The sequence below is a fragment of the Brassica napus genome, chromosome C6 (assembly GCF_020379485.1).
Source record: "Brassica napus cultivar Da-Ae chromosome C6, Da-Ae, whole genome shotgun sequence".
Lineage (NCBI taxonomy): Eukaryota > Viridiplantae > Streptophyta > Magnoliopsida > Brassicales > Brassicaceae > Brassica > Brassica napus.
The window spans coordinates 35,233,300-35,260,110 of record NC_063449.1 but is presented as its reverse complement, the minus strand read 5'-3'; the positions used below and the strand labels follow the sequence as shown (position 1 = coordinate 35,260,110).

Genomic DNA, 26,811 nt, shown 5'->3' with positions numbered 1-26,811 from the left:
TCAAAACAACAACTAAATTAGTGTCTTTCTATTTTTAAAGTTTTATCTCCAAACCTATTAATAGTTTAATCTTTTAAAAATTAGAAAACCATTTAAATTAAAAGTATATTTTAAATACAAAAATCTTAAACAATGAATAATTTATTTATTTTTTCTTCAAAATTTAAATACCCAAAAGTCCAAAATATTTGAACCCAAACATAAAATATCTGAACCCGAAGTGTAGAAATATCCGAACGGTTTCTATACATTTATACTGAAATACCCGAAAATCCTAAATACCTAATACGAACTCGAACGGATACCTGAACGCCCACCCCTACGAGATATGATCATTTGTATCTTGTTTGAACAAAAAAAAGTTAAACTATTGATCACAAAATTTTCAGTGTGGAATTTTTACCATTTTTAGTAATATATATAGTCGTTTTTAAAAATTCAAAATATAATATATAAGAAAAAACTATTTTTATTATATGTTTAATGTAAATGTTTAATTTATTTTAATAATATAAAATTAAACAAAAAAGAGAGAGAACACAAAATTTGTTATCAAATATTCATAACCATTAATTATCATATATATGTTAATCATATTAGGTAATTCCGTATGATAGTTAGTTTAATAAAAAAATATACTATATGTTTATATGGACCAACTTATTTTTCTAAGAATTCTAAAAATCATCTTCGTTATGACACGTGGCTAAAAAACATGTTGTAATGATCCGTGATTAATATATATAGGGGATAACAAATGATACATATATAAATTTGTCCAAAAATGTATCAATTACGTTGTGTAAAACTGCATTAATTAACACATCCTTCCCACAATTAAAAAAAAAAAAAGTAATTCTACTCCAGTTTGGGCTTCGACTCAAATTAGCAACACTTAATAATAGCTTTACCTTTTCACAACCTTGACTCTTTCAACGAACATTCTCGCCATAAGCTCCTAACTATCTCTCATCCAGTGGATCACAAACGCCAAAGAAAAACAGAGACAGAGCGAGAAACAAGACAGGAACAAAGAAAATTAGAAACAAAAAAAAAAAAAACACAAGGTTCTTGAAAACAAGAGTAAATGGCCATGGCCTGGCTAATATGGCCGTTCCTACTATTCCTAACAGCACTTCCCGCAAATTCAATAACTGAATCAGAATCATTGTTGAAGTTCAAGCAGTCATTAAACTACGCCACGCCTCTCGATTCTTGGACACCAGATTCAGACCCTTGTGGAGGAGTGCAACTATGGGTCGGAATACTCTGCAACAAAAACTCAGTCTTTGGCTTACGGCTCGAACAGATGGGTCTCTCAGGAACCATCGACGTTGCCTCCTTAATGGACTTACCAGCGTTACGCACCTTAAGCATAATGAACAACTCCTTCTCCGGTGATATACCCGAATTTAACCGGTTAACCGGTCTGAAATCTATTTATTTATCGGGTAACCGGTTCTCTGGTAGCATCCCTTCCAACTATTTCTCAACAATGGTTTCTCTGAAGAAAGTTTGGCTCTCAAACAACGAGTTCTCTGGTCTCATTCCTCTCTCGTTGGCCACTAAGTTGCCTAATCTAATAACGTTACACCTCGAAAACAATCAGTTCATTGGGAATATACCGAACTTCACCCAACCGAGTTTAGTTGATGTTGATCTCTCAAACAACAGACTAAACGGAGGAATACCATCCGGTTTGTCGAAATTCGACGTGTGGATTTTCGCGGGGAATCCTGGCCTTTGCGGTGAGCAGCTAGCAACTACATGCACGCAGCCGAAAGATGCGACTGCATCGATTTTAATAGACGGGACAATGAAAGATGCCTATAAGACCAAATACTATATAGCATTTGGTACACTAGGGTTCCTTTTAGTGGTTACCATCATCTCCTTGTTCTTCAAGAAGAAGAAAAAGAGGAGAAAGAGGAGGAAGAGGACGCGTCGTGCCTCTGAACAAGAAAGCAACGACGACCAACAAATCCAGGTTAGTCCACTATCACTTTCTTCACTTCACCATAGTAGGTTCTGAGATTTACGGGGCTTGAAACATATACGAACTGTACAGTAAATGATCAATACATATTTTTATTAATCAATTTTAGGATCAAATGATTTATACATATTATCCATTTAAATTTTGGGGATTAAGAAGAATGTTTCATCTGGTTATGCCTAAAACGGATCCGGTGTTAAAGAGAGTTTTTAACTTATAAAGAAAAACTTCTTGATCTCGTTTGACAGGTAATAGTTGACGGATCAAGAACTGGTGGCTCGAGGCAGAGTAAGAGCAGTCGCTCCGGCGAGCTGAGTGATAGATCAACAGGTTTGACGGGGACGGCGGATTTGGTGATGGTGAACAAAGAAAAGGGTGTTTTCCGTTTATCAGACTTGATGAAAGCAGAGGCTCACGTTCTCGGAGACTCTGGTGGCGGTGGCAGCCGGCCTAGCAGCAGCGGAAGCGTGGGATCTGCGTACAAGGCAGTGATCGAGAGCGGTGTCACGGTGGTGGTGAAGCGTGTGACGGTGATGAATCAAGTGAGTTTAGACGTGTTCGACAAGGAGATTAAAAACTTAGGAAGCTTGCGACACAAGAATGCATTAACACCTCTTGCTTACCATTTCCGACAAGACGAGAAACTGCTTGTGTCTGAATACGTCCCCAACTTGAGTCTTCTTCACCGGCTACACGGCGATCCCGGGGAGGCTTCTCGGTTAGATTGGCCTTCACGGTTTAAAATCATCCTAGGAATCGCGAGAGGGATGTGTTACCTCCACAAGGAGTTAGGGTTTCTAAGCTTACCTCACGGAAACCTAAAGTCGAGTAATATATTCCTAGCCGACGACGGCGAGCCACTCATCTCCGAGTTCGGACTACAGAGACTGATTAACCTCGACGATCAAGTTCAATCTCTAGTAGCGTATAGCTCTCCCGATGAAACCGTCTCTTCGAAGTCTGATGTGTTTAGTTTCGGGGTCGTGGTGTTAGAGATCTTGACGGGGAAGTTTCCGTCGCAATACGCCGGATTGAATAGAGCTGGCGGGACGAATGTGGTGGAGTGGATTGGCTCAGCCGTGGAAAAAGGTGAGTGGATGGATCTGCTTCATCATACGGTCGTAGCCGCCGCTGCTGATGATGAAACGTCGTCGGAGGAGATAGAGAATGTTTTACGGATTGGTGTGAGGTGCACTGGAGATGATCCAGATCGGCGGCCTAGTATGGGTGAAGTTGTTGACGAACTAACGATGGAAGATTCTAGCGACGACTTCATCACCATAGAAACTTAGCTTCACTTTTACTTTTGAGATCCGATGAGTTCCAACCGTTAGATTCGTGCATATTCACCATTTTTGTATTAATTATGATTTTTCCCCCTTTTTTTTTTTTTTTTTTTTTGGGACAACTCCCTTTTTAAATTTGTATATGATTCAAAAATTAGTCGAGGTGAATACAAAGGTTTCTTTTAACGTTTTGGGCATTTATTGTTTTCGCAGTTTTATTACCACTTGCAAACTTTGGTCTTAGAGATGTGGAAGATGTCAACATGTTAACCATGTTGATGTAAATCGAATCAAGGTTGGGCATAGCCTACTTTAAAGACCACACTAAAGCAACAACTATTTGAGGAAATGTTTACCCTAAAAAAAAAATTATTTGAGGAAATCACAAATAAGCTGCCTTTGCTTTGGAGCAGTCAAAAAGACGGTTTGTATGCTAGTCCTAATGGTGTGATACTGCTTTGGCAAGATGCAAGAGCATATGTAAGGTCAATGGCTAAGAAAGGAACCCGCAAGAGAAGCCCTAAGAGTTGTGTTTATTACATATTGATGCTTATAAGGTAAGAGAGCGAGTTAAAGAATCATATTTTATATGATTGATAGAAAGCTAAAGAGATAATAGTATTGAGAGTATAAGCTTTGTAAACAGCATGGGATGCCCGCTCTGGTATGTGCGGGCTGGGAGGTCTCTTCTCTGGCTCTCCCACCCTGACTCGTCTCCCCTGGATCTCCGCCACTCGGAGCCTTGTATCATTTGCGTTGATGGCTGAGGCCCTTGCAATTCGTCTGGCAGTTATGACTGCGGCTTTCTCGAACATTAAAACCCTTGCGATCATGTCTGATTCTCTTACTCTCATCAAGATGCTGAAACAGAAGGAATCAAGGCCGGCTCTGTATAGGATTTTGTTCGATATCTATCATTTTAGCACCTACTTTAATGTAATCTCCTTTCATTTTATTCCTCGCTTGCAAAACTCTGAAGCTGATTCAGTTGCTAAGTTGGCTCTTGCCAGCTCTGTTGTATCAGTCTCCTCTAATGGAGCGTAAAACCTTTAATAATGAATGAAGTACTCTTTGACCAAAAAAAAAAAGCTTTGTGAACAGCTAGTACTCACAAGGTAGAAGTTAAGTATACAATGAATGCTAGTGAAAGGCATTAGCGTAGAATATATGTAATTTCTTCTTGAAAACTCTGTTATGAATCTAGTTGATTCCGGGTTGCCGACTCGATCAAATGTAGCTTCCTTATTAACATATGAGTGAACTGGATAAGTTTTTGTGCTCCTTTTTCTTGTTTCTCATATCTTCTTGCAAAGCTTCCATTTTTCAGTCTTCTTTACTCTGTTCTTGACTCTTGAGTAAGCCGTTTTGTCAAACCTTCATCATCTCTTGTTATTGTTTCTTCTCTTGAGGGAAACTCGCCGTCTTCACATTAGCGCACACATACACACTAATCACAATTGCGATTTTATTATATTCACAGAAAGTCACAAATAACGATTCAGTAATAAGTGTTTCAAAAAAAAAAAAAAAAAAAAAAAAACGATTCAGTAATAAATCTAATACTAGTTCTATTGTGCGGTTCCAAAAATATAAGAAATGTCCAAATATTTACGAATATCAGCTTGATTTCTATTCGGTTCGGGGTCTAATGCCCACGGTTAGTCTTAAGTTACAAACGTGCATGCTGTAAACTTTGGTATTAGAGACACATAACACACCATATAGCACACGCACAAAAACCGTCATTAGCGATTTACTATCAAAGAAATTCACAAATTTACGTTCAATACCATGTTTTGTCGTCCAATAATATGCCTATATCACGTGTTTGTGTATACATACGTACGTGACGCAAATATTGAAATTGTATGACAGCTAAGCACAGCTGGAGATTAACGGATCGTGAAATTATTATCGGTTTTTCTTCTTCTCCTTCTTCTTCCCCCTATGAATAATTTAATTATTGCCAGGATTTATAGACAACAAAATACCCATCCCTTCATTTGATTATTAAGGGACCGATTATTAATCACTCATACTTGGTTAACCAAGTGGTAATAACTTAGTGGCAATCTCTTGGGACTTGGTGTGTATCCACATCAGTCATGGGTTTGATTCTCCTTGATAACTAAATTATCACTATTTGGTCAGTCTGGGCTTGGACTTCGATCCAAGTGGTTTACATGGTGGGTCATGACAGATGATTGGTCCACCCCTAACATTAGTCGAAAGGTATTCCAAACTCGGGTCAGGCAGTGTGGTATGCTTTCGGACTAGTCCATTCTGTAGCACTAAGTGCGTTCCTCCCGGGATCGACCGGATCAGCCGATAGGGTTGATCAAAAAAAAAAAAAAATCACTCATACTCTAGCTACGAACAAAAAAATAATATGAGCACGAATAAATTATACTATTGGGTTACTATAATTATTTTTATTAAATTCTAATAGGTTAGATGCAAATCAAATCATGCAATACTATAATAAGTTAAGTGGCACTAACTATAAATCTATGCACATTGAACCGGGACAAATACTTCTGGATTTAGTGAATATCCAAACATCAAATCAAAATGTACACTATTGTCTAGAGTTATATAATCGACACATCTAATGACATTTGCTTACCCAATAAATGTTTTGCATAAAGTGAGCTGTTCACATTCATATTAATGACATACGAGAGGCTTTTAAATTAAGGAAAATTGCATTTTATTGAAATCGTCATCGGTTTGTACTCGTATTTGTTTTTAAAACTAAAATCTAGATTAAAAAAGACTCCAGTAATTCTCTCACTGGCTCAATCCAGCACAGCACCACTCGTGCAACATTATTATATTTTCTTTGTATTATTGACTTCATGTTTCTCGACTGTCCCATATCAATAACTAATGATAATTGATAATGTTTCCCCACGGTAATTTAAGGAAACTAAATAATTCAGTCCTCTTTGTTGTATTTACCAGAAATTACAGTTACTGTATGACTCATCAACATTAAAAGAAAGAAAGCATAGAATTAGAAATGATAATTGTATGTATAAATTTTATATCCACGGTGGATAGTCCACCTAATTAATATAATGATTAACGTTACAACCTATAAGAAGAAAAAGAAGAGTTGGGCTTTTTCTTTTGTTGTCTTGAGTTATAATTTGTTTTATCATCGTGAATCTTTTTAAAAGCCATAATGCGTGGGAAATCGGGTGCAAGCACGTGAATGTCGGCCCATTGTTGCAGTCGAATAGTTGACTTAATTCACATGATTCTGATTATTAAAAAAACATATTTCTTTCTGTTTAACCAGATTAAAAAACTATAGTAGAACTTGCATTATTTTAATTTGAAAAAGGACTTATATGATAAATAGTGAATCGTCCTGGGAGTTTTATTCTGATCCGAAACCTCAAACCAAAACTTAAACATTGAATTTAAACCGGACCAAAACTTATCTATATGAATCTAAAATCTCTATGTCCAAAAAGTATAAAAACCGATTCAAACTCAAATGAAAAATTGAATGTCCATGCATGTTTAAACCTTTAAATTTCTATGTATTTATAATCAAAATATTAGTTCATTTAAAAATTTGTGATATTTTAGATAGTATAAAACTTTAATGTCTAATTTTAAATTTATATAATATATCATTTTAGTTATTTCTGATTTATTTATATTTTATATATTTTCGAGTAAATTCAGTGTTGCTAAAAATAAAATAAAAAGATTGAATTGAAGAATGCCCATTATTTAGAAATTTACATGTATAAAATATTAGAACCAAATTGACACAAAATTGATTAGGAGGACCGATCTACAATATGCAAGTCTTAATAACTATTCTATAAAAAAAAAACTAAATCTAGTAAGAATCTACCCAACTCAAACCCGAATGTCGAGACCTAATAGTGAGTGTCAAGTTTAACATTTTAAAGTTTTAACTTACAAAAATGTGGGGGTATATCGATCAAAGTGTTTCCATCAACTTTAAAAAGGCGCCTCGCATGACGGTTAAGAGCTGTTAAAAAGCATACAAGTTAAAACCCGGATGTGTTCTGCATTAATTAATAACCAAAAAGCATCTTTCAAGTTCGACTGTTTGCTCTCTCTCTCTCTCTCTCCACTTTTTGTTTGTATTCTCGTATGAAACCATGGAACCCCAGGAGCAAGCTCACGGCAGCGACGGAGACGACTGTTCCGTCTCCGGCTTCGACTCCGCCGAGAAAGTCATCATGAAATGGGACGCCACGGCGTCGGAAGAAGCCAGAGAGAAGATGATCTTCACCGATCCGCAGGAAGTTAAGCTTTACCTCCACGCCGTCGACGAAATCCAACGGCACGTTTCCTCCCCCGGAGAGCTCGAGTCTCGAGCCAGCTCAGCGATCCAGATCGCCATGGCTCGCCTCGAGGACGAGTTCCGCAACATCCTCGTCTCACACAGCTCTCCCATCAACTCGGACTCTCTAATGTCCTCTTCCTCCTCTTCTTCTCACCTTGAGGTTGACGAAGACGCGAGTAACAACAACGAAGAAGATGATCAAGAAGAGGAAACGGATCTTCTCAAACGAACCGGGTCTAGCTCCAGCTCCGGTTCAGCTACGGTCCGGTTACCGACCGGGCGGGGAAGCTACAGTAGATCCACGAGCAGCATACGCGAGATCGAGCTGATCCCGATCGACGCGGTGGTGTACCTGAGCTGGATCGCTCGGCGCATGGTCTCCGCCGGGTACCTCCGGGAGTGCATTCAAGTCTACGGCAGCGTGCGCAAATCCGCCGTGGACTCCTCCTTCCGGAGGCTAGGGATCGAGAAGCTGAGCATCGGAGACGTGCAGAGGCTGAACTGGGAGGCGCTCGAGCAGAAGATCCGCCGCTGGATCCGAGCGGCGAAGGTCTGCGTGAGAGTTGTCTTCGCTAGCGAGAAGCTTCTCTGCGAGCACGTGTTCGAGAGCGTCGGAGCTGTTAACATCCACGAGGCTTGCTTCATGGAGACGGTCAAAGGTCCGGCCATCCAGCTGTTCAACTTCGCCGAGGCGATTAGTATAAGCCGGAGATCGCCGGAGAAGCTTTTCAAGATCCTTGATCTCCACGACGCGTTGATCGAGCTTTTGCCGGACATCGAGTCGGTGTTCGATCTGAAGTCTTCTGACTCGATTAGGGTTCAGGCGGCGGAGATACTCTCGAGGTTGGCGGAAGCTGCGAGAGGGATACTGTCGGAATTCGAAAACGCTGTCTTGCGTGAGCCGTCGAGGGTTCCTGTCCCTGGAGGGACGATACATCCGTTGACTAGGTATGTGATGAACTACATTAGTTTGATCTCTGAGTACAGACCAACGTTAGTTGATCTCATCATGTCTAAACCGTCGAGGAACGCTACGGATACAAACGCGCCGGAGATGGACTTCTCCGAGGTTGAGAACAAAGGTCCGTTAGCTCTCCATCTGATCTGGATCATACTGATCCTTCAGTTCAATCTCGAAGGGAAGTCTAAGTACTACAGAGATGCGGCATTGTCGCATCTCTTTGTTATGAACAATGTGCACTACATTGTCCAGAAGATCAAAGGGTCGACAGAGCTAAAGGAAATGATTGGAGATCTTTACTTGAGGAAGCTAACGGGTAAGTTCAGGCAAGCCGCTACGTATTACCAAAGAGCCGCTTGGGTCAAAGTGTTGTATTGCTTGAGAGATGAAGGGTTAAGGACAAAGGGAAGCTTTGCATCAGGTGTATCCAGGAGCGCGTTGAGAGAGAGGTTTAAGTCTTTCAATGCTCTGTTTGAGGAAGTTCATAGGGTTCAGTCACAATGGTTGGTTCCGGATTCTCAGCTTAGGGAAGAGCTGAAGATATCGATATTGGAGAAGCTTAGTCCGGCTTACAGATCGTTTCTTGGACGGTTCAGGAGCCATATAGAGAGCGGGAAGCACCCGGAGAATTACATCAAGATCACAGTTGAAGAGCTGGAGACCGAGGTTCTTGACTTGTTCGAGGGGTTAACTGCAACTCAGCAGCATCAGAGAAGACGATCAGAATGAAGAGATAAGTGCTCTTTCTTTCTACTCTTCATAGAGCTTTACAAAAAAATAGATTCTTTGAATTTTTTTTCGCAATTTCGGGTTCTTTGCGTGAGAGCCAAAATTCAAAGCCAAGAAAGGACTGATTCAACCTTTGATTTTAATTTTTCAGATTCATGAGTTTGTAATGTTGTATGAACTTATAATACATCTGTCTGGTTACTTGCCAAATTCTTAGCTCACATCTTTATTTGTTCATATGATGAAACTTTGTTGTGTCAATGTCATATATCCCTTTGTATGCTTATTTGCTATTGTTGTTTGTTAGTTTTGGTTTTATCCATAATCCATTCTTGTCTTTCATGGACCAAAACATATGTTACAAGACAAAACCTAGCTCAGGTGTAAAATGCAATTTAGGTCAACATTACATTAAGACGAAAACATGGCAACACAACTAACTTAGTTTAACTAACACTACAATACAGGCTGCTGTGGTCAAACTAAACTAAACCCCCGTGACCTATTAGAATACATATAGTAAAATATTAGGTGTTCATTAAAAGTAAAGGTGTAAGTAGAACTGTAGAAGAAGATCGAATGTGACTACTATCCCACTACTTTACTCCCTTTTCTCTTCCTCCAAATCTTTGTCTGATTCTTCTTCGTCAGCTTGTAAAGATCTTGTTTGAGATGTTCTTGACTTCTTGAGACTTCTTGAGAAGGAATCCGAGATGGTTTAATGAGGGTTAGTGTGTAATCATCCTCCTCAAACTCCCCACTTGGATCACCAGAAGATCCAGAGAACGCGTACCTACAAGATGATAATGACGGTACAAACTCATAGACGCCTTGCTATTTGCTTAATCTTCTTGGATATGGTGTTACCTAGTTAAGTTTTGGGATGGAGCCCAGAGAGAACATTATAATACCTAAGAGCTAGAAGGAGAGAAGTTGCCAAAAGGCTGGGATGATCCAAGCGTTTTCCCAGATGGTCTTCCCTTCAACAACCATATCCTTGAGGTCAAGATCACAATGAATGAAGCAGAGGTTGTAAACATCGGTCCTAGTGATCTGGATATATCTTGTTGGCAGCATACCAGACAATTCATTCTCACTCAACGAAACACCAAACACTTGTGGCCAACCAGAATCTTTAGCAGAAGGATGGTGAATGATCTTCTCCATGTGAGCAAACACCGAGTTTAGCCAAATCAGAGGTGCAACACACAGCTCTCTTCCCACCATAAGCTGATCCTCCAATGTATTTTCTGTCTTCTACCTCAAAAACCACAGCATGGATAGCTAGTGAAGATCTGTTGGAAACTTCCTCAGGCCTCCGGAGTGTGATCTTCTCAAAACTGTTAATGCAAGGTTTACAGAAACAAACTGTTGGATACCTTGTGAATTTAATTCAAATAAAGCAAGAAAACTACAGTAAAATTCGATTGAGCCAGATCCCCGTTTTAGTGTTTGTATATTGATTGTGAAAATAAATAAATTATAACCCTTAGCTCCATATTTATACTCCTTAAAAAATTAGTATTACTAGTTTTAGTGTTTGTATATTGATTGTGAAAATAAATAAATGAAAAATAATCGCTGACTACAGGCTATTACATTGTTAACTATCCAAACTAAACTAATGTATACCTAGTTACACGAAGTATATGTTATGTATGACAATATCCCTATTTAATGATGTTATGTGGTTAACATCACGACAAGTTTAATTTCATTCATCAAAAACTGATGTTTGTTTCAGAGACCGTTTAAATTACTTGTTTCATCAATTAAAACATGACCGTAATTTAATTAAAATTTGATTTTAACCAACGTTTTAAAAGCGTAAGAATATTTTTAACATAATCTAATTTATAAAATCAATATTTTTAACATTTTTTTATAAGTAGTGTTTTATATTTTAGTGTATTTGAAAACATATAATTAAATTATTTTTATTTATATTAAATATGAAAGTTATATAAGATATTATGCAATTTTATTTTTTAATTATTTTAATATGTTTTCTTATGAATTTTTAATAAAATGTATGTAATTCGTTTGATTAATTGTGTGATATATACTTATTTGATAAATTTTTAAATATAAAATTTATTTAACGTCAATTTATTAACTTTCATATTTTCTTTGTTTAAAACTTATTTGATGTCAACTTAAACCAAACATAATCTCGCATATATAATTATTAATTATATACTTTTAAGAATAAAGATAATCTAAGAATAAGAATCTAATATGAAAGTTTTACTAAGTTTAATGAATGCAATTTTTGTTTATAAAATATAAATAATATAATTAATTAATTTAATTAATTTATATTAAACAAATAAAATGTTAGAATCAGTAAATTGACATCAAATAAGTTTTATAATAAAAATAATAATCAAATAAGTATATATCATACAATTAATTAAATGAATTACATAAATTGTATTAAAAGCTAATAACAAAACATATTAAATAATTAAAAGACAAAATTTAATAATATCTTATATAACTTTCATATTTAATGTAAATAAAATAATATAATTATATAGTTTTCAAATACACTAAAATAAAAATGTTAAAACAGTACTTACCAAAGTTCTATAAAACATATTGATTTTGTAAACTAGATTTTGTTAAAAAAATTCTTACGTTTTTAAAATGCGGATCAAAATCTAATTTTAGTTAAATTACTGTCAGGTACATCATATCTTAATTGATAAAATGAGAGATTTAAACTGTCTCTGACATCCACATCACTGTTTGGATGAATAAAATTAAACTTGTGATGTTAACTATGTAACATATACTTCGTGTAACTAGATATACATTAGTTTAGTTTGCATAGTTATCCATGTGATGGTCAATACTTCATGTAGTCAACAATAATTTTTCCATAAATAAATTACAACCCTTAACTCCATATTTATACTCTTAAAAAAAATAATATAATATTACTATTCCCTTTACGAAAACTATCTTACCTACTAAAATCGTTTTTTCTAAGGGAACAATGTCATTTAAATCACAACTTTCAAATTTGGTTGAAAAGAAGCATGAACTTTCTCGTGGACCATTTAAAGCTTCAACTTAACTTGACGAGCCATTTAACCTCTAACAAATTTTAACTAAACCATTTTAAGACACCGTTAAAGTGGTTAACAGATTGAGTTAACATGGTTAATCTCCGTATTTAGTGGTAAACCACTAGACCACTTACGATTCTGTTGAAATGTATACATACTAATAGTTATTATTATTAAACCTCCAAATCATCTTCTCCCAACCTAAAATCCCTAATTATTTTCTGAATCTAATAAAACCCAAATTGTTGCTTCTCAAAACCTAAGACATAGACGTATCAACCGAAGACATAGAAGTCCGTAGCTCGTGTAACACCTAAAGAAAGTCTTCAACTCTAGTTTGAAAGGAGTAATGAGTGTATCAACCTAAGGATGAATAGAGACACTGATGAGCTCGAAGATTTAGCCCAAAAGCTCAAGCAAGATCACTACCTGGCGCAGCGTATCAACGGTAACTCAGCTCAAATCTAAAGATTTAGGTTAAATCTTTAGAGACCTGACTTCTTGAATCGAAGAACTTAATCAAATTCGATACAAGGCTCTCGTATTGACGACAGAATCGAATCAATGCAAGGCTTTAGAGAAACTCTAGTTTATTATCTTTAAAAAAAACTACTTATCAAAGCCAACTTACAATCCCTTATATAGGATCCTAGAGACGGTTTATAATAACCTAACTCTGTTAAAAATAGAAAATCTACTAAAAGGAATTCATAATTAGAAAAGGAAATCTTCTAAAAACCAAAATAGAAAAACAGTTGCTTGGCGGTGAAGGTATCATGATGCTGCATCAGGTCCCCCGGGGTGAGAAAGATTCGACCTCGAATCAGGAACCGGATCCGGTGGAGCATAGCGAGAGAGATAACGAACATTGAATACATCCGAGGTAGTGATATGAGCTGGAAGTTGCAGACGATATACATTATCATTAATACGCTCCAGGACTGTGAGAGGACCTATTTTCTTTGCCTTGAGTTTGTTATAAGCATGAGCTGGCATTCGATCCTTAGTGAGAAACGCCCAAACTTGATCACCAACTTCAAATAGGACACGGTGAGGATGAGAATCAGACGCTGCTTTGTACTTTGACGAGGAGGACTGAAGATTGGTGATAACCTGCGCATGAACTTGATGAATATTGTCGACAAAATCAGCAGCGACTCCATGAAGACGGGTATGGTCTGGAAGAGTAGTTAAATCCAAAGGACCACGAGGAAGAAGACCATAAACGACCTGAAATGGACTGAAACCTGAACTTAGATTGAGTGCATGATTATGAGCAAACTCTGCTTGAGGAAGTTTTGAATCCCACGATTTAATGAAATCACCAACAAGACATCGTAGCAAGTTACCCAACGATCTATTGGTCACCTCTGTTTGACCGTCCATTTGGGGATGATAAGCGGAACTCATGTCGAGACTGGTGCCGAGAAGCTTCCAAAGAGATCGCCAGAAGTGACCCAAGAAGCGTGAATCACGGTCTGAGACAATAGAATTAGGCAACCCATGAAGTCTATAAACCTCACGGAAGAAGAGTGTCGCAACTTGAACTGCATCCGTCGTTTTTTTACAGGGAACAAAGTGCACCATTTTTGAGAATCGATCCACGAAAACAAAGATTGAATCAAACCCTTTTTGTGTACGAGGAAGACCCATGACGAAATCCATACTGATGTCAGTCCACGGTTGCGTTGGTATAGGTAACGGCATGTAGAGACCAGCGTTTGTAGCATGTCCTTTCGACGTTTGACAGGTCGTGCATCTCTCCACAAAATGCTCAACATCGCGTCTTAGAGCCGGCCAGAAATATGACGCAGAGATCAAATGCAATGTTCTGTCGCGTCCTATATGACCCTCATTATGTGTTTCAGCAATTAGTTGAAGACGGAGGCTACAATCCGGAACGCAGAGACGGTCGCCACGAAAAAGAAACCCATCATGAAGAGTGAAATCGCGTGATACGCCATTCTGAACATCAAGAAGAATCCGACCAAAATATTCATCAGACTCGTATAAGTTAGCAAAAGCTGCAAAGCCGGGAACTGAAACATGAAGAACACCCAGCGAAGAACGACGACGGCTTAGTGCGTCAGCCACTCGATTGGAGATACCCGACGTGTGCTTGATAACAAAAGTAAACTGTTGTAAATAAGACACCCACGAGGCATGACGAGCCGAGACCTTATCTTGACTACTCAAGTGTTTTAACGCATCGTGATCTGTATAGAGAACGAATTCTTTATGAAAAAGATAATGTCTCCAGTGCTTGATTGCTTGAACCACGGCATAAAACTCCACATCATAAGTACTATAACGTAAACGAGCTCCTGCCAGCTTTTCACTGAAGAAGGCGATAGGCCGGTTTCGCTGACTCAAGACAGCACCGATTCCCAACTTAGAAGCATCACAATGGAGTTCAAAGACCTGGGTAAAATCAGGTAGAGCAAGTATAGGAGCTGAAATCAACTTTGATTTGATAATCTCAAACGCGGTGGCTGCGGCGGGAGTCCATGCGAAGACACCATCCCGTCGAATACAATCCGTGAGAGTCGCCATTAAGCTGCTAAACTGTGGCACAAATCTTCGATAAAAAGATGCGAGACCATGAAAGCTTCGTGTCTCAGACAATGTAGATGGAGTTGGCCACGTTTTAATTGCATCCACTTTACTAGGATCCACGGCGAGTCCTTCTGCGGAAACAATGTAGCCGAGAAAGTGGACTGTAGGAGAGCCGAACTCACACTTCTTCATCGTCGCATAGAATTGATCACGACGAAGGATAAGAAGGACTGCTTCCAAGTGTTCTAGATGCTCGGCTAATGACTTACTGAATATCAGAATATCATCAAAGTAAACCACCACAAATTTACCAATAAACGGCCGAAGAAACTGATTCATAACCCGCATGAAGGTACTAGGGGCATTGGAAAGCCCGAAAGGCATAACAAGCCATTCAAACAGCCCTTCTCTGGTTTTGAATGCTGTCTTCCACTCATCACCCGGTTGAATACGGATTTGATGGTATCCACTGCGAAGATCGAGTTTAGAAAAGGTTGTTGCAGCACCAATTTGGTCTAATAGATCATCAAGACGTGGTATTGGAAATCGATAGCGGACTATAATCTTATTAATAGCATGGCTATCGACACACATTCTCCATGATCCATATTTTTTTGGTATGAGCAAAGCTGGAACTGCACACGGACTCAAACTCTCACGCAAGTATCCTTTCGTGATGAGATCCTCAACTTGTCGTCGCAGTTCTTCATGCTCACTTGGACTCATACGGTAATGAGCTCGATTAGGTAGGATAGCATCTGGAACTAGATCAATACGGTGTTGAATATCTCTTAGAGGAGGAAGGCCAGTTGGTAACTCGTCGGGGAAGACGTCCTGAAACTTGGTCAACAGACCTTTAAAGCTATCCGGAATTTGCGGTAAAGATGTGTTGACTGGTGAGTTCAGCAGGATCAGAACACGTCCCTCTTCTCGCATCTCTTGCTCAAAAGGTTTGCGTTGGAGAATAAGGACTGGTGAGGACGGTAAACTCTGCTTCTCAGGTAAAGAGGGTTGCAGTGTGAAGTTTTTATCGTTGAAACGGAAGCTATAGGTATTGTGATAACCATCATGTTTTACTCGATGATCAAATAGCCAAGGGCGTCCTAAGAGAAGATGACAAGCGTCCATCGGTGCTACATCACAATAAATTTGATCCTGGAATGTGCCACCAACTGAATATGATATGAGAGCACGTCGAGTAATGGTCAAGTCTGTCTTCTTGTCTAGCCATGCGAGTTTATATGGATATGGATGAAGTTCTGTTGTCAGATTGAGTTTGTTGACAACGTCCTCTGCCACTACGTTTTCACTACTTCCCGAGTCAATAATAAATTTGCAAACCTTGCCGGCAATAGTACACTTCGAGTGGAACAGGTTATGGCGTTGTGGATTGTCATCAATATGGCGTGGAGCAAGGCAAACACGTCGCATCATCAAACAAGGACCAGTGTCTGCGATCAGGTCCTCTGTTTCTTCTAGATTTTCTGCAATTTCCTCATCATAAATAACCTCTACGTCCTTGCCAGCGGCATCAAGAAGAAGTCCCCTGCGATTTCTTTTCGGACAATTGGCTTGTCGATGACCAATCTCTCCGCAAGCGAAACATCGTAGTGAAGATGGTCGAGTTGTTGTCTTATCCGTCAAAGGCACGAGGGCAGTTTCAGCTTGTTGAGGAAGCGAATCATCGGCTAAATTTGTAGACTGCTGTTGCTGAACAGGTCGGGTAGTACGAGACGCAGACCAAGAGTAATTGCTTTTAGTTTGAGATTCAATGGTGAGTGCCTGTTGGTGAGCTTCTGATAAGGTCAGTGGATTAAACAAGTTGATAGTGTGTTGGATCTGTTGACGCAGGCCGGCAGTGAATCGAGCAACCAACTGTCGTTTTGAATCTTGAATATCAACTCTTGTAAGCAGCAAAAAAAATTCTTGGGAATATTCAGCAACTGAACGAGTTCCTTGACGAATATGATGTAGTCGTTGGAACATTAGCTGATCATAGTTGTAAGGAAAGAATGTCTTTTTAAGTTTTGATTTAAGCTTATCCCATGACATGATCTTGGGTTTTCCAAGACGGGCTCGTGTAGTTTTTAGTTGTATCCACCATGCTGCTGCTCTGTTACGGAATCGCATTGTTAACAACAGAACACAATGTTCCATTGGTGTTCTCTTAAATTCAAGAATTTCTTCAACTGTGACTATCCAATCGAGAAGTTCTTCGGCGGATGAGTTGCCAGGGAACTCTGGAATCTCTGTTTTGAATCCAGTTTCCCATGGAACAACAGCTACTGCACCGCAAATGTTATCTTGACCGAGTACACGGTCGTTGAGAGGAGCGAAGGGGTTCACATGTTCTGCTGCTGCGGCGGCAAATATGTTTGCTTCTTCATCGTCTTCTGCATCGTTGTTGCTCGCACGTTCAACATTATCGCGAACTGGTGGTTGTTGTTGAACATTAAGGTTGTGGAGGGTGGCGGCGATAGTTTGCATCTGAGCCTGAAGCTCAGCGATTGCATCACGGGTGATTTCTGCTTCGGTTCGAACAGGTGCTCGTCGAGGTCTTGCCATGGTGAATGGAAAAATTTTCGAGGAGCGTAGCAAAGCTCTGATACCAACCTGGTGCAGCGTATCAACGGTAACTCAGCTCAAATCTAAAGATTTAGGTTAAATCTTTAGAAACCATACTTCTTGAATCGAAGAACTTAATCAAATTCGATACAAGGCTCTCGTATTGACGACAGAATCGAATCAATGCAAGGCTTTAGAGAAACTGTAGTTTATTATCTTTCAAAAAAAACTACTTATCAAAGCCAACTTACAATCCCTTATATAGGATCCTAGAGACGGTTTATAATAATCTAACTCTGTTAAAAATAGAAAATCTACTAAAAAGAATTCATAATTAAAAAAGGAAATCTTCTAAAAACCGAAATAGAAAAATAGTTGCTTGGCGGTGAAGGTATCATGATGCTGCATCACTACCTCACCACGACATCCTTCAAAACAACATATAATTTTTAGGTTTAGAAACTAATTAGAGATTTAGGTTGGGAGAAGATAATTTGGAGGTTTAATAATAATAACTATTAGTATTAGTACAAGTAAATAGAATTGTAAGTGGTCTAGTGGTTTAGCTTAGTAACAAGTGTAGCTTTGGTCATGGTTTGTTGAATGTAGTCGACCAGTTAAAACGTTGAGATGTGTCAATGGTTCGGAGGTTGCTCCTTGACCGGGTAAGCCTAGGTAAGCCCGTGAGAGGGTTTAAACATTCTTAAGAAATTTAGAGTGTACCTTTCTTTGGGCCTACTGAGTGTCTTAAAGTAGTCCAGTGAAAAGTTAAAGGTTTATTTGTGACATGGAGTGGTTTTATTGATAGGTTACAAATACAGTTGATGTTTTCTGAACCTATGTGTTTATAACAAGAATATAAATTAAAAACCTTCTTAATCGCAAGCAACAGGTCATCAGATTCAGGACAATGCTGATATTAACTCACTTGAACATTAGCACTCTAGGGACTCAATGCAAAACTTTGTAAAGAAAAAGATAAATTCATAACAATTATCATATGGGATTATACAAACATTTATGAAATTTGTATACAATCACTTGTGCTAATATATAAATGTGAATTGTTTTGTAAAACACAGCATATACTAACTTTTTGTAAGAAATTACAAAATTTGTAGTGTAAAGTGACTGAAGAATTACAGAACAGAACATAGTGTAAAGAAAGAAAACAAAGGAAGTTTTTATATAAACTAAGGTTATCCACCTGAAAAATACAAAACTACGTACATGTATGTATATATACAATTCTCTCTTTATATACATACATGCATGTAGGCATATAACTATCTCATGTACTGTATTCTAATGTTGTAGTTTCCAGAACATGTTTGTTTATGGACTCAAACATGCAAAAACAGAAGAAACTCATGGGCTCTACTAATAGATACCTAAAAATTTTCATCTGAAAGAAAAAGAAAGTTGATTGATCGTTTCTTTTTTGAATTTTGTTTGTCTTGATACCACTGAGATTCTCTCTACCTGTAAAGGCATAAGATCTAATATCAGATTCAGGATCAAAAGAAGCAGAACTAACGAAATAAAGACTTATTGTTCAGGTTAACTAATTACCTGTATTTTCTTGTAAGAACATGAAGAATGGAAAATGGGATCAGATCTCAAGAACAATGACTGCAACCAAAACAAAGAAGAAGATCTAATCAATTCTTGAACATTTTTTAAAATTTTTTTAAGAAACCAAAAGATCTGAAACTCACAATCAGAATCTGTTTTAACCCATTTGCTCCCATCACTACTTCTTCCTTCTTCTTCCTCGTTCTTTAGTGAAAGCTGTTGCTTATCTTCCACGTATCTCTTTGTTGATGTTTGCTTCGAGGAAGCTTGAGCATTAATCTTCTTGTGTAGCATCACCCTCAGTAACTGTATATATATATAGTGTAAATATTAAGTTACATGAACAAAACACTCTACTTAGTATTCAAAATGGTGTTATGAGCTTTAGTAGTACCTTTTCCATTCTTGATTCTTGAAACGTGTCTCTCAAGCTAGGGTTGGGAAGAGGAGATAACCCCTCTGAACATACAAACATCTTCTTGAAAAGATAAAAAACAGAGGTTTTGATCAAATCTCTCTTACTCTTCTTCTTTTTATTGCTACTCTCTGTAGAAATAGCTTTGCATCTTCCCAAGATAACACTGATTGTACGCTCCATTTCTTCTTCGTTCTCATCAAAATCACCACCACTAGCGAGCGCGTTGCTGATTCGTCTATCGACTTCAAGACTCGAAGGACAGTTCAAGAATCTATCCAAAGGAAGATTCCCAAGTTCTCTATTTACATCAGACTTCCTCTTCTTGTTCTTTCTTGTCAAGAGCTTGGTCAGTTCCTTTTGCAGTTTCCCGACTTCCTCGGGAGTAAAATCATCAAGATCACCGGAGAAAGAAAGATCTTGATCTCTATGAGCTTCCATGTTCACGTCAGAGGGATTCTCCTCTTTGAACACTTCTTGAACAACTTGTATTTGTGTTTGCTCTTTGGCCACACTACCGAAAGTTCCAATCGAAAGTAATCCTTGAGGCCAGTCGCTGAACTCCTCTCTGGGTTGATCTGTGATTTACAAACAAAAGACAAACAAAAATGATCAGAGAGCCAATTAACTACAAGGGGTTGCTTTGCACATATTCCAAGTAGGACAACATCTTTGGTAAATAAAAAGGTTTATTTCGTAGAATAAGTAGACAATATAATCTAATGTGTTTAATCTTTAACTTACGAGAAGAAGCAGAAGATATGCTTGGTCTATGAGTGTTCCCTTGTTTCCCATGTAGCTTGTTCTGCATCCATCCGAAGAACTGAAAACAAAAAAAAACGTTTATGAGTACTTGTGTTCATTTTCAGACACATCTGAGAGATCAATGAACATGAGTGGTGAAACGGACCTTCATGTCTTATTGACCCCGAAGAAGAAGAGGAAGAGAAAAATGTGAAAAAGAAATGAAAAATAGCTCGTTTTCTTGGTGAATCAAGAAGCTTAAATACAAGCAAGAATTCGAAAATAAGATATTTGAATATATTTGTTTTGATGAATTTAATGGTTCAAGTTCCAAAATTGACGGTCTTAGTTCTTTGTCCAGATTCACTTCTTCAAAAACAATAAGGAAGGAAGAAGAATTTTTTTTTTTTTTTTTTTGTTGTAATAAACTCAGGATTTGCTTGGTTAACTTCTGTTCAGTTCTCACACTCTTCTTTATACAGCTCACAATGCACGGCTCATCTCCCCATGCAAACGATCCAGGTCCAACGAAATATTCTTACGAGTGTATTTAATTTGTATTATAATTTATTAATATTATAAAAACGCTTAACTGGTATTATAAAATATTGATTTTGTATCGGAGAGAACGTCACGGCTTTGATAACAGTTCGTATAAACGGCACCTCGTATTTGTTTTGTCATTGAGTGGTTACTATGTCGACGCGAAGATACTGAGGCTTCCACACATCTTTGCTTATTTGTGTGTTATTTTCGTAGAATTTGGCCTTTTTCTTCTTCTTCTGATCATATGAGATAAATATGGGGTTAATTTGAGTACTAGCCATAAATCGAGCCTAAATTAAGTAAGTAACTTTGATTTTGACATAATTTAGTTTAAAGACATTTCGTACACAAACTATTCAGTTTTGCCACGTACCTTAACAAGTAACCAATTACAAATGATAGTACGTGATGTCATGCGTTGTGTGTCGTGATGAGAACCACATATCGAAACACAACAAAAAATTAACAAGAACAAAAATGTTTTCAATGTTTACATTTTTGACAGTAAATAATTTTAATGGTAACATTTTTGAATTTCTATGCTGACATCAAAGTATGTACTGTTTATCCAGCCTGAACCAGAAACTAATATAAACTAAACTGAAAGAACAGTATTCCAATCCATCTGTAAAGTATAAAAATGAATAAAGTCATTCTATAAAGAATAGCTGACATATTATATTCCATATTACAAAAATTGTTTAAAACACCAACCCCATCCCAACCCCTAAAAAATAAACCAAAATTTCACACCACCCCCAACCCGAAAATACTAAACCCTAAACTCTTATCATAACACTCTAAACTCTGATAACTAAACATTAAACCCAATTAGAACATGTACACTCAAATGTAAACACTAACCCCAAATAAAATGCAACAAAATAAATAGTATACAACATAATTGGGAATACTAAACCCTAATCTCTAATTTGTAAACCATACACACATTTTAAAACCGTACACCCAAATATGCAACTCTGGAAATAGTACATAAATTTATATACGGTTAAATTATACAATATAGATCGGTAATTGTAATAATATACTTTAAAGTGTAAACAATACAATATTGATCAATAATTGTTAAGGGTGACATTTACAAATAAGCTTATGAAGACGTACAAGTACACATATCACATATTTGAGTTATTTTATAATTTTCTCACATTCCATATGTACGGTATAAAAAATGAAGACATCCATTCTATATGGAATAGCCGACATATTATATTCCATACACCAACCCATCCGAACTCCTAAGAAGGTCCAACTCATCCATGACAAACCTGAGAAAAGAAGGAAAATGCAAAATTGCAGGTCAGTGGGGTATGATTAAAAAAAGAGAATATGCGATGAACAAAGTAGTAGTGAAACAGAGCCAAAGATAATAAGTTCTATGGAACATAGCATTGTCCGTCCGAAATAGTATGGAATTGAATGAAATGGAATTGAATGAAATGGAATGGAAATTCAACTCAATGAAATGGAATGGAAATGCAACATATGCTACTATGGAACTTCATTCCCACATACTACACGTAATGATACAGTTACACAACTATAAGATAAGATATTTCATTTCACACATAGTTATTACGCTATTCCATGTAACATAGCATAGTAGCACAAATATAGTTCTACCCTCATTTGTTCCTTTTGATTACAAACACAAATTTATCCAAAAATTTGCAGTAAACATATGATTCCAACAAAACATGTAAGTAAAACACTCAATTAATTCAGGGAACTATGGCTACCAGATCCAACATGCAACTGAACTGATGAGTTAGATTTAACAACTTAGAGGCAGATAAAACTACGATATCCCACATAAGGGAAACGAGCAGAGCAAGCATAGAATGGCAGACACAAAACCGAGAACTTACAGTGTTGACACCGCTCTCAGTCGAATCGCCTCTGTAAAAGAGAAGACGCTCGGGTTCTCCTTCTCTCCGCTTGGACTGTAACGCCACTTGTTCGCAATCGATTTCTGAGTTAGCTCGGCTATTCCCTTTTTACTGGACTTCAAAAGCAGAGAAGTCCAACGGTGACGACAATGTAGATGAAAGCGATGGGTTCGAAGAGAGTGAACAAACCGGCGACAGAGTCCTTTTAGTTTCCCAAAAGTTACCACGTGAAGGTAAAAGAAGAGATGGTGTGATTCTAATTTAACCACGAATAATTGTGACAGTTGATAATTAAGAATTTTTTATATATTTTTTTTGCAGGTTTCGCCGTGAAAGGCAAAACAGAATTAATACATAAAAGACAATGGCTGTATTAAAAAACTAGGGCTTTTGGGTGAATTATGATTTATTTTGACGTTATAAAAATCAATTTCCCATATATACATGGTAATGTATGTTGGCTTATTTTTTTCTAACTAAGTGCATGCAAATAGTGCCACTACCAATTCTAAGAAAAAAGGCATTATCAGAATTTTAATGCCATTGTTATTTGAAATACTTAATTTGTAATGGGTTTGTGCGAGTGGGAATATAGAGTTAAGATTATTTCTAAATATTAGATAGTAATTAAGCGTTGTATATTTTAATTCTTTCAAAACTAAATAAGAAATTTGTCGTTTTTATTTGTGACTTCTTATTGTGCAAACGGTTTCTTGACGAAAACTCATTGCACTTCAAATTTTTTTGCTCCACTCGTAATTTATTTTTAAGAAAACGATCATGTGACATGTTCACTATTATTCTAAGGCTGATATCAATTTCTAGAGAATTTCAGAAAATTCTAAGAGGGAAAGAGACAGATAGAAAGAGTGAAATTTATAAAGCCAAACCCCACGAAGGAACTCATGCCAGTGTCCCCTCACCCTTTGGATTTCTACGACTACGATCTTAGTGTCTCTATACAATGTAATTATGTATCTCTATCTTCCATCAAATTATTGATTCATAATGTTATGGACGTGTAACACATTTTACCCAATCATCTTTTAGGTTTGACGGCAAACTAATCATCCATATTTCATTTTATGGTGCCACGTTAGTGTTACAAAGCTACATAGATGTATATATTTCTTTCCATATGGTATATGAAAATTAAACTAATGATGGAATCTATATGACTTTATTAATGGCCTTACGAAACCTTGTAGACCAGATTTGTGGACATCTTACCAAATCGATTTCTGAGTTAGTTGTTTGACTAATTAAGCCGTTGGAATATTAGCATAAATGATTTGATATGACACTGATAATATATATAATACATGGTTTATATAGACATTATCCGTTTAATATTATGGTTTTAATATTTGTTTGGAATAAATCATTTAAACAATATTAACATGGCCTCTATATCTTAAATATTTTACATTTTTAATTTGTGACATAATAATTCCTAAAATAAAATTCTAAATAGGACATGGTGAATTGATATTTTTTTTGATAAAAAATAAATTGATTGTTTACTAGATGTTATTCGCAATCTTACACAATCACAATACGGAGTAATTTTATTATTCACCGTTTTATATAATCATATGTTATTTGTATGTTTTTTTAATTAGAAATCCATTATCCATAGTTTCTCATTATTGCTTTCTTCTTCAATTGGGGATTTAATTAGGTTTATGGAAATAACATAGTAGGAGTGGAAGAACTGAGAATAAAGATAGAAGGAAACAAAAAAGGAAACAAAAGGAAAGCAACAAAAAGCAGTCTCGCTTTATCGTCGGAAGGTTGAGCCCACCTCACCACTCCCGATCACGTTGATTCTGGTGCAATAGACATTCGCCACATCATTTCTAACTTGTGTCCACTTGTCCACTAATTACTTTTATTAATAAGTTACTGCACTAGTAATTTTTACAAGGGATCATATAAATTAATGAATAAAATGCTGAGAGAGCTACGGTGCCACCTAATGTGTAACCCTTTTACTAAAGAGTTCGGGTTGACTTTCAACGGCTACTAGCAGCTCCAGATTCACTAGCCAAAGAGCCCTCCACAGTCGTCTACTAATTTAATTATGCACCAAAATCCAAGACTTAACATAACAGTTTTGTTATTTGATAAAAAAAAAAAAACATAACAGTTTTGTTACTGTATGGAAAGATAACATAGTTTTTTTAACATGAAAGATAAAATAGTTTATTACTTACAGTAAAGGCATAAGTATAATGTTAAAATATTCTAAATCAATTATTATTAAGTTTAATGTTAAAATATTCTAAATCAACTATTATTACAGATTCTGGTACATTCACTATCCATCCATGTTGGTAATTCTAGCAATATATTATAAAACACACGATATAGTAGATTACAATACTACTCCAAAACAACACTTCGGTTTATTTAAAAGTGTTGATGTTTTTCACTATTGTAATTGTTGAAGTTGAATAAATTACATATATCATTTTAAGAAGACTAAACACCCATTAACCTATATACAATATTCAGATGCATATCAAATATACAACAACAAAACAATTGGAATTGTATCATTTGATTAAACATGCAAAAGAAGAAAGTTCAATGAAAAAATCCAAAAGTTGTGTAGAAAAAAAATGCTACACATTAAGAAAAATAAGAGTAACTAGTTAGTTTTAATCAATCGTTAACAAGAATAAAAAGTTTTAATCAAAGCTAACTAAGCCAGAATAGTTGTTGGAATTGTTTGCAGCTAAATCAAGAGTTCTAGTTTTGACTGTAAACTTAGTTTAGTGCATAAAGTAGAAGCATGGACAAGTGGTAGCTGTTTATGTAAGAAATATCCAAGAAAATGATCCAAATTATCAACGTAGAAGTTGAGAAGAAAAATGTCTCTCTGGTTTTCTCTCTAAACAAAAGAAGCTAAAAGAAACAAAGATACAGAGCTGAGACAAAGAAAGAGAGATATAAAGAGAAAAGTTCGAAATCAGTTTTTCAACATTCCTACAACACTAAGTTTATCAATGTGTGTTTCTCATATCTCTCATTCTGAAGTTCCGGAATTTGTTTTGTCTAGCGATCTTATATTCTCATACAGTCTCAGTCTCTCAGTTTCCATATAGTCAGAGTATAAGTCCAACAGAAATTATGTTGGAACAAAGTTACAAAATATTTATTCTACACTTGTTCCTAAGGCGAATAAATAGAAACAAATCTAAATAAAATGTATACGTTGTATTTTTAGTAAATGGATCAACTTGATAGTATTTCATAGTATAGATTTTGACTAGTTTAAATAATTATTGACTAATATTTATATACAGTACACAGAATCAATATAATTAATAAAGGGGAATATCAAATTCCAATAGCGTTTCATCTTACCAAATGAACTAACATCATTGGAGGAAACATGCATATCTTATTTGTCCCCATGAAACTTTGGTTTTACTTCAACTTCTTCTCTCGCCTTCTTCTCTTTGGTCTCCTATGGTTGTACTATTATTTAATTAACAGTAGTATCTTTAGCAAAATCGAGATTAAGTTAAATACTAATCTGAGTGTTTGTGGCGACTTGACTGTTACACGCATGCAATACGCGTTATTACAAATTTATAAATGGTACATTGGTCTGAAAATGGGAGGAAAATAAGGACAATGAATGGATTAGGGACCACTTAAATAGTCATTATTGTATCGAATGTGTGGTTAATATAGTTGATACGATGCCTTAAACATATGCTAATCGTGATTAACAACAAAAGTGAGGTTGTGAGATGTTTTGTGATTTTAAACAGTACACGTGTGAGGCATCTGAATTATAAATATATAGTTTATGAAACTACTGGAAGTAAATAATCGATGTACTATAAAGTATCAAAAGAAACGCACCAGACGAATATATACACATGATCGTCATGCAAGTCGTCAGCATGCTATTCCTTATGAAACATATATCTTATGGTCAAACTAGGCAAACTTTTTATAGTTTATTTAACATATTTTGGGACCAATCCTACGATGGTTCAATTAGCTAGTTTGATGGATAAAACCATCTTATTATAATCTCTGTTGATTGCTTGTGTGATCACAATGTCGGACAGAATTTGAAACGGCGATTGTCAGACGTA

The 26,811-nt window shown here is 36.5% G+C and overlaps 3 protein-coding genes across 3 annotated transcripts; 2 read left to right on the top strand and 1 right to left on the bottom strand.

Moving 5' to 3' along the window:
- The first annotated feature begins 776 nt into the window (after positions 1–776).
- Positions 777–4,694, top strand: LOC106405488 (pollen receptor-like kinase 3). The gene is made up of 2 exons (XM_013846010.3): positions 777–1,987; positions 2,245–4,694. Exons 1-2 carry the CDS (start codon positions 1,088–1,090, stop codon positions 3,286–3,288), a joined length of 1,944 nt encoding a protein of 647 aa, XP_013701464.2. The 5' UTR covers positions 777–1,087; the 3' UTR covers positions 3,289–4,694.
- A 2,596-nt stretch (positions 4,695–7,290) lies between these two features.
- On the top strand, positions 7,291–9,645 carry LOC106353772 (exocyst complex component EXO70A1-like). The gene has a single exon (XM_013793567.3). It carries the CDS (start codon positions 7,431–7,433, stop codon positions 9,306–9,308), a length of 1,878 nt encoding a protein of 625 aa, XP_013649021.2. The 5' UTR covers positions 7,291–7,430; the 3' UTR covers positions 9,309–9,645.
- A 9,026-nt stretch (positions 9,646–18,671) lies between these two features.
- LOC106405106 (protein LAZY 4-like) lies at positions 18,672–23,030 on the bottom strand. The gene is made up of 6 exons (XM_013845708.3): positions 20,404–23,030; positions 20,238–20,316; positions 19,473–20,071; positions 19,222–19,384; positions 19,076–19,135; positions 18,672–18,985 (listed from the first exon to the last, which is right to left on the bottom strand). The coding sequence occupies exons 1-5, from the start codon at positions 20,407–20,409 to the stop codon at positions 19,116–19,118; spliced, it is 867 nt and encodes a 288-aa protein (XP_013701162.2). The 5' UTR covers positions 20,410–23,030; the 3' UTR covers positions 18,672–18,985; positions 19,076–19,115.
- Positions 23,031–26,811: the final 3,781 nt, after the last annotated feature.

What these genes read in the sequence shown, in the direction of transcription:
- LOC106353772 (XM_013793567.3), top strand. Translation starts at nt 7,431, where the DNA reads ATGGAACCCCAGGAGCAAGCTCACGGCAGCGACGGAGACGACTGTTCC.
- LOC106405488 (XM_013846010.3), top strand. Translation starts at nt 1,088, where the DNA reads ATGGCCATGGCCTGGCTAATATGGCCGTTCCTACTATTCCTAACAGCA. An exon ending in ACGACGACCAACAAATCCAG is followed by an intron (nt 1,988 to 2,244) that starts GTTAGTCCACTA and finishes CTCGTTTGACAG; the next exon opens with GTAATAGTTGACGGATCAAG.
- LOC106405106 (XM_013845708.3), bottom strand. An exon ending in CATATCTTCTGCTTCTTCTC is followed by an intron (nt 20,072 to 20,237) that starts GTAAGTTAAAGA and finishes TGTAAATCACAG; the next exon opens with ATCAACCCAGAGAGGAGTTC. An exon ending in GGTTAAAACAGATTCTGATT is followed by an intron (nt 19,136 to 19,221) that starts GTGAGTTTCAGA and finishes TTTTGGTTGCAG; the next exon opens with TCATTGTTCTTGAGATCTGA.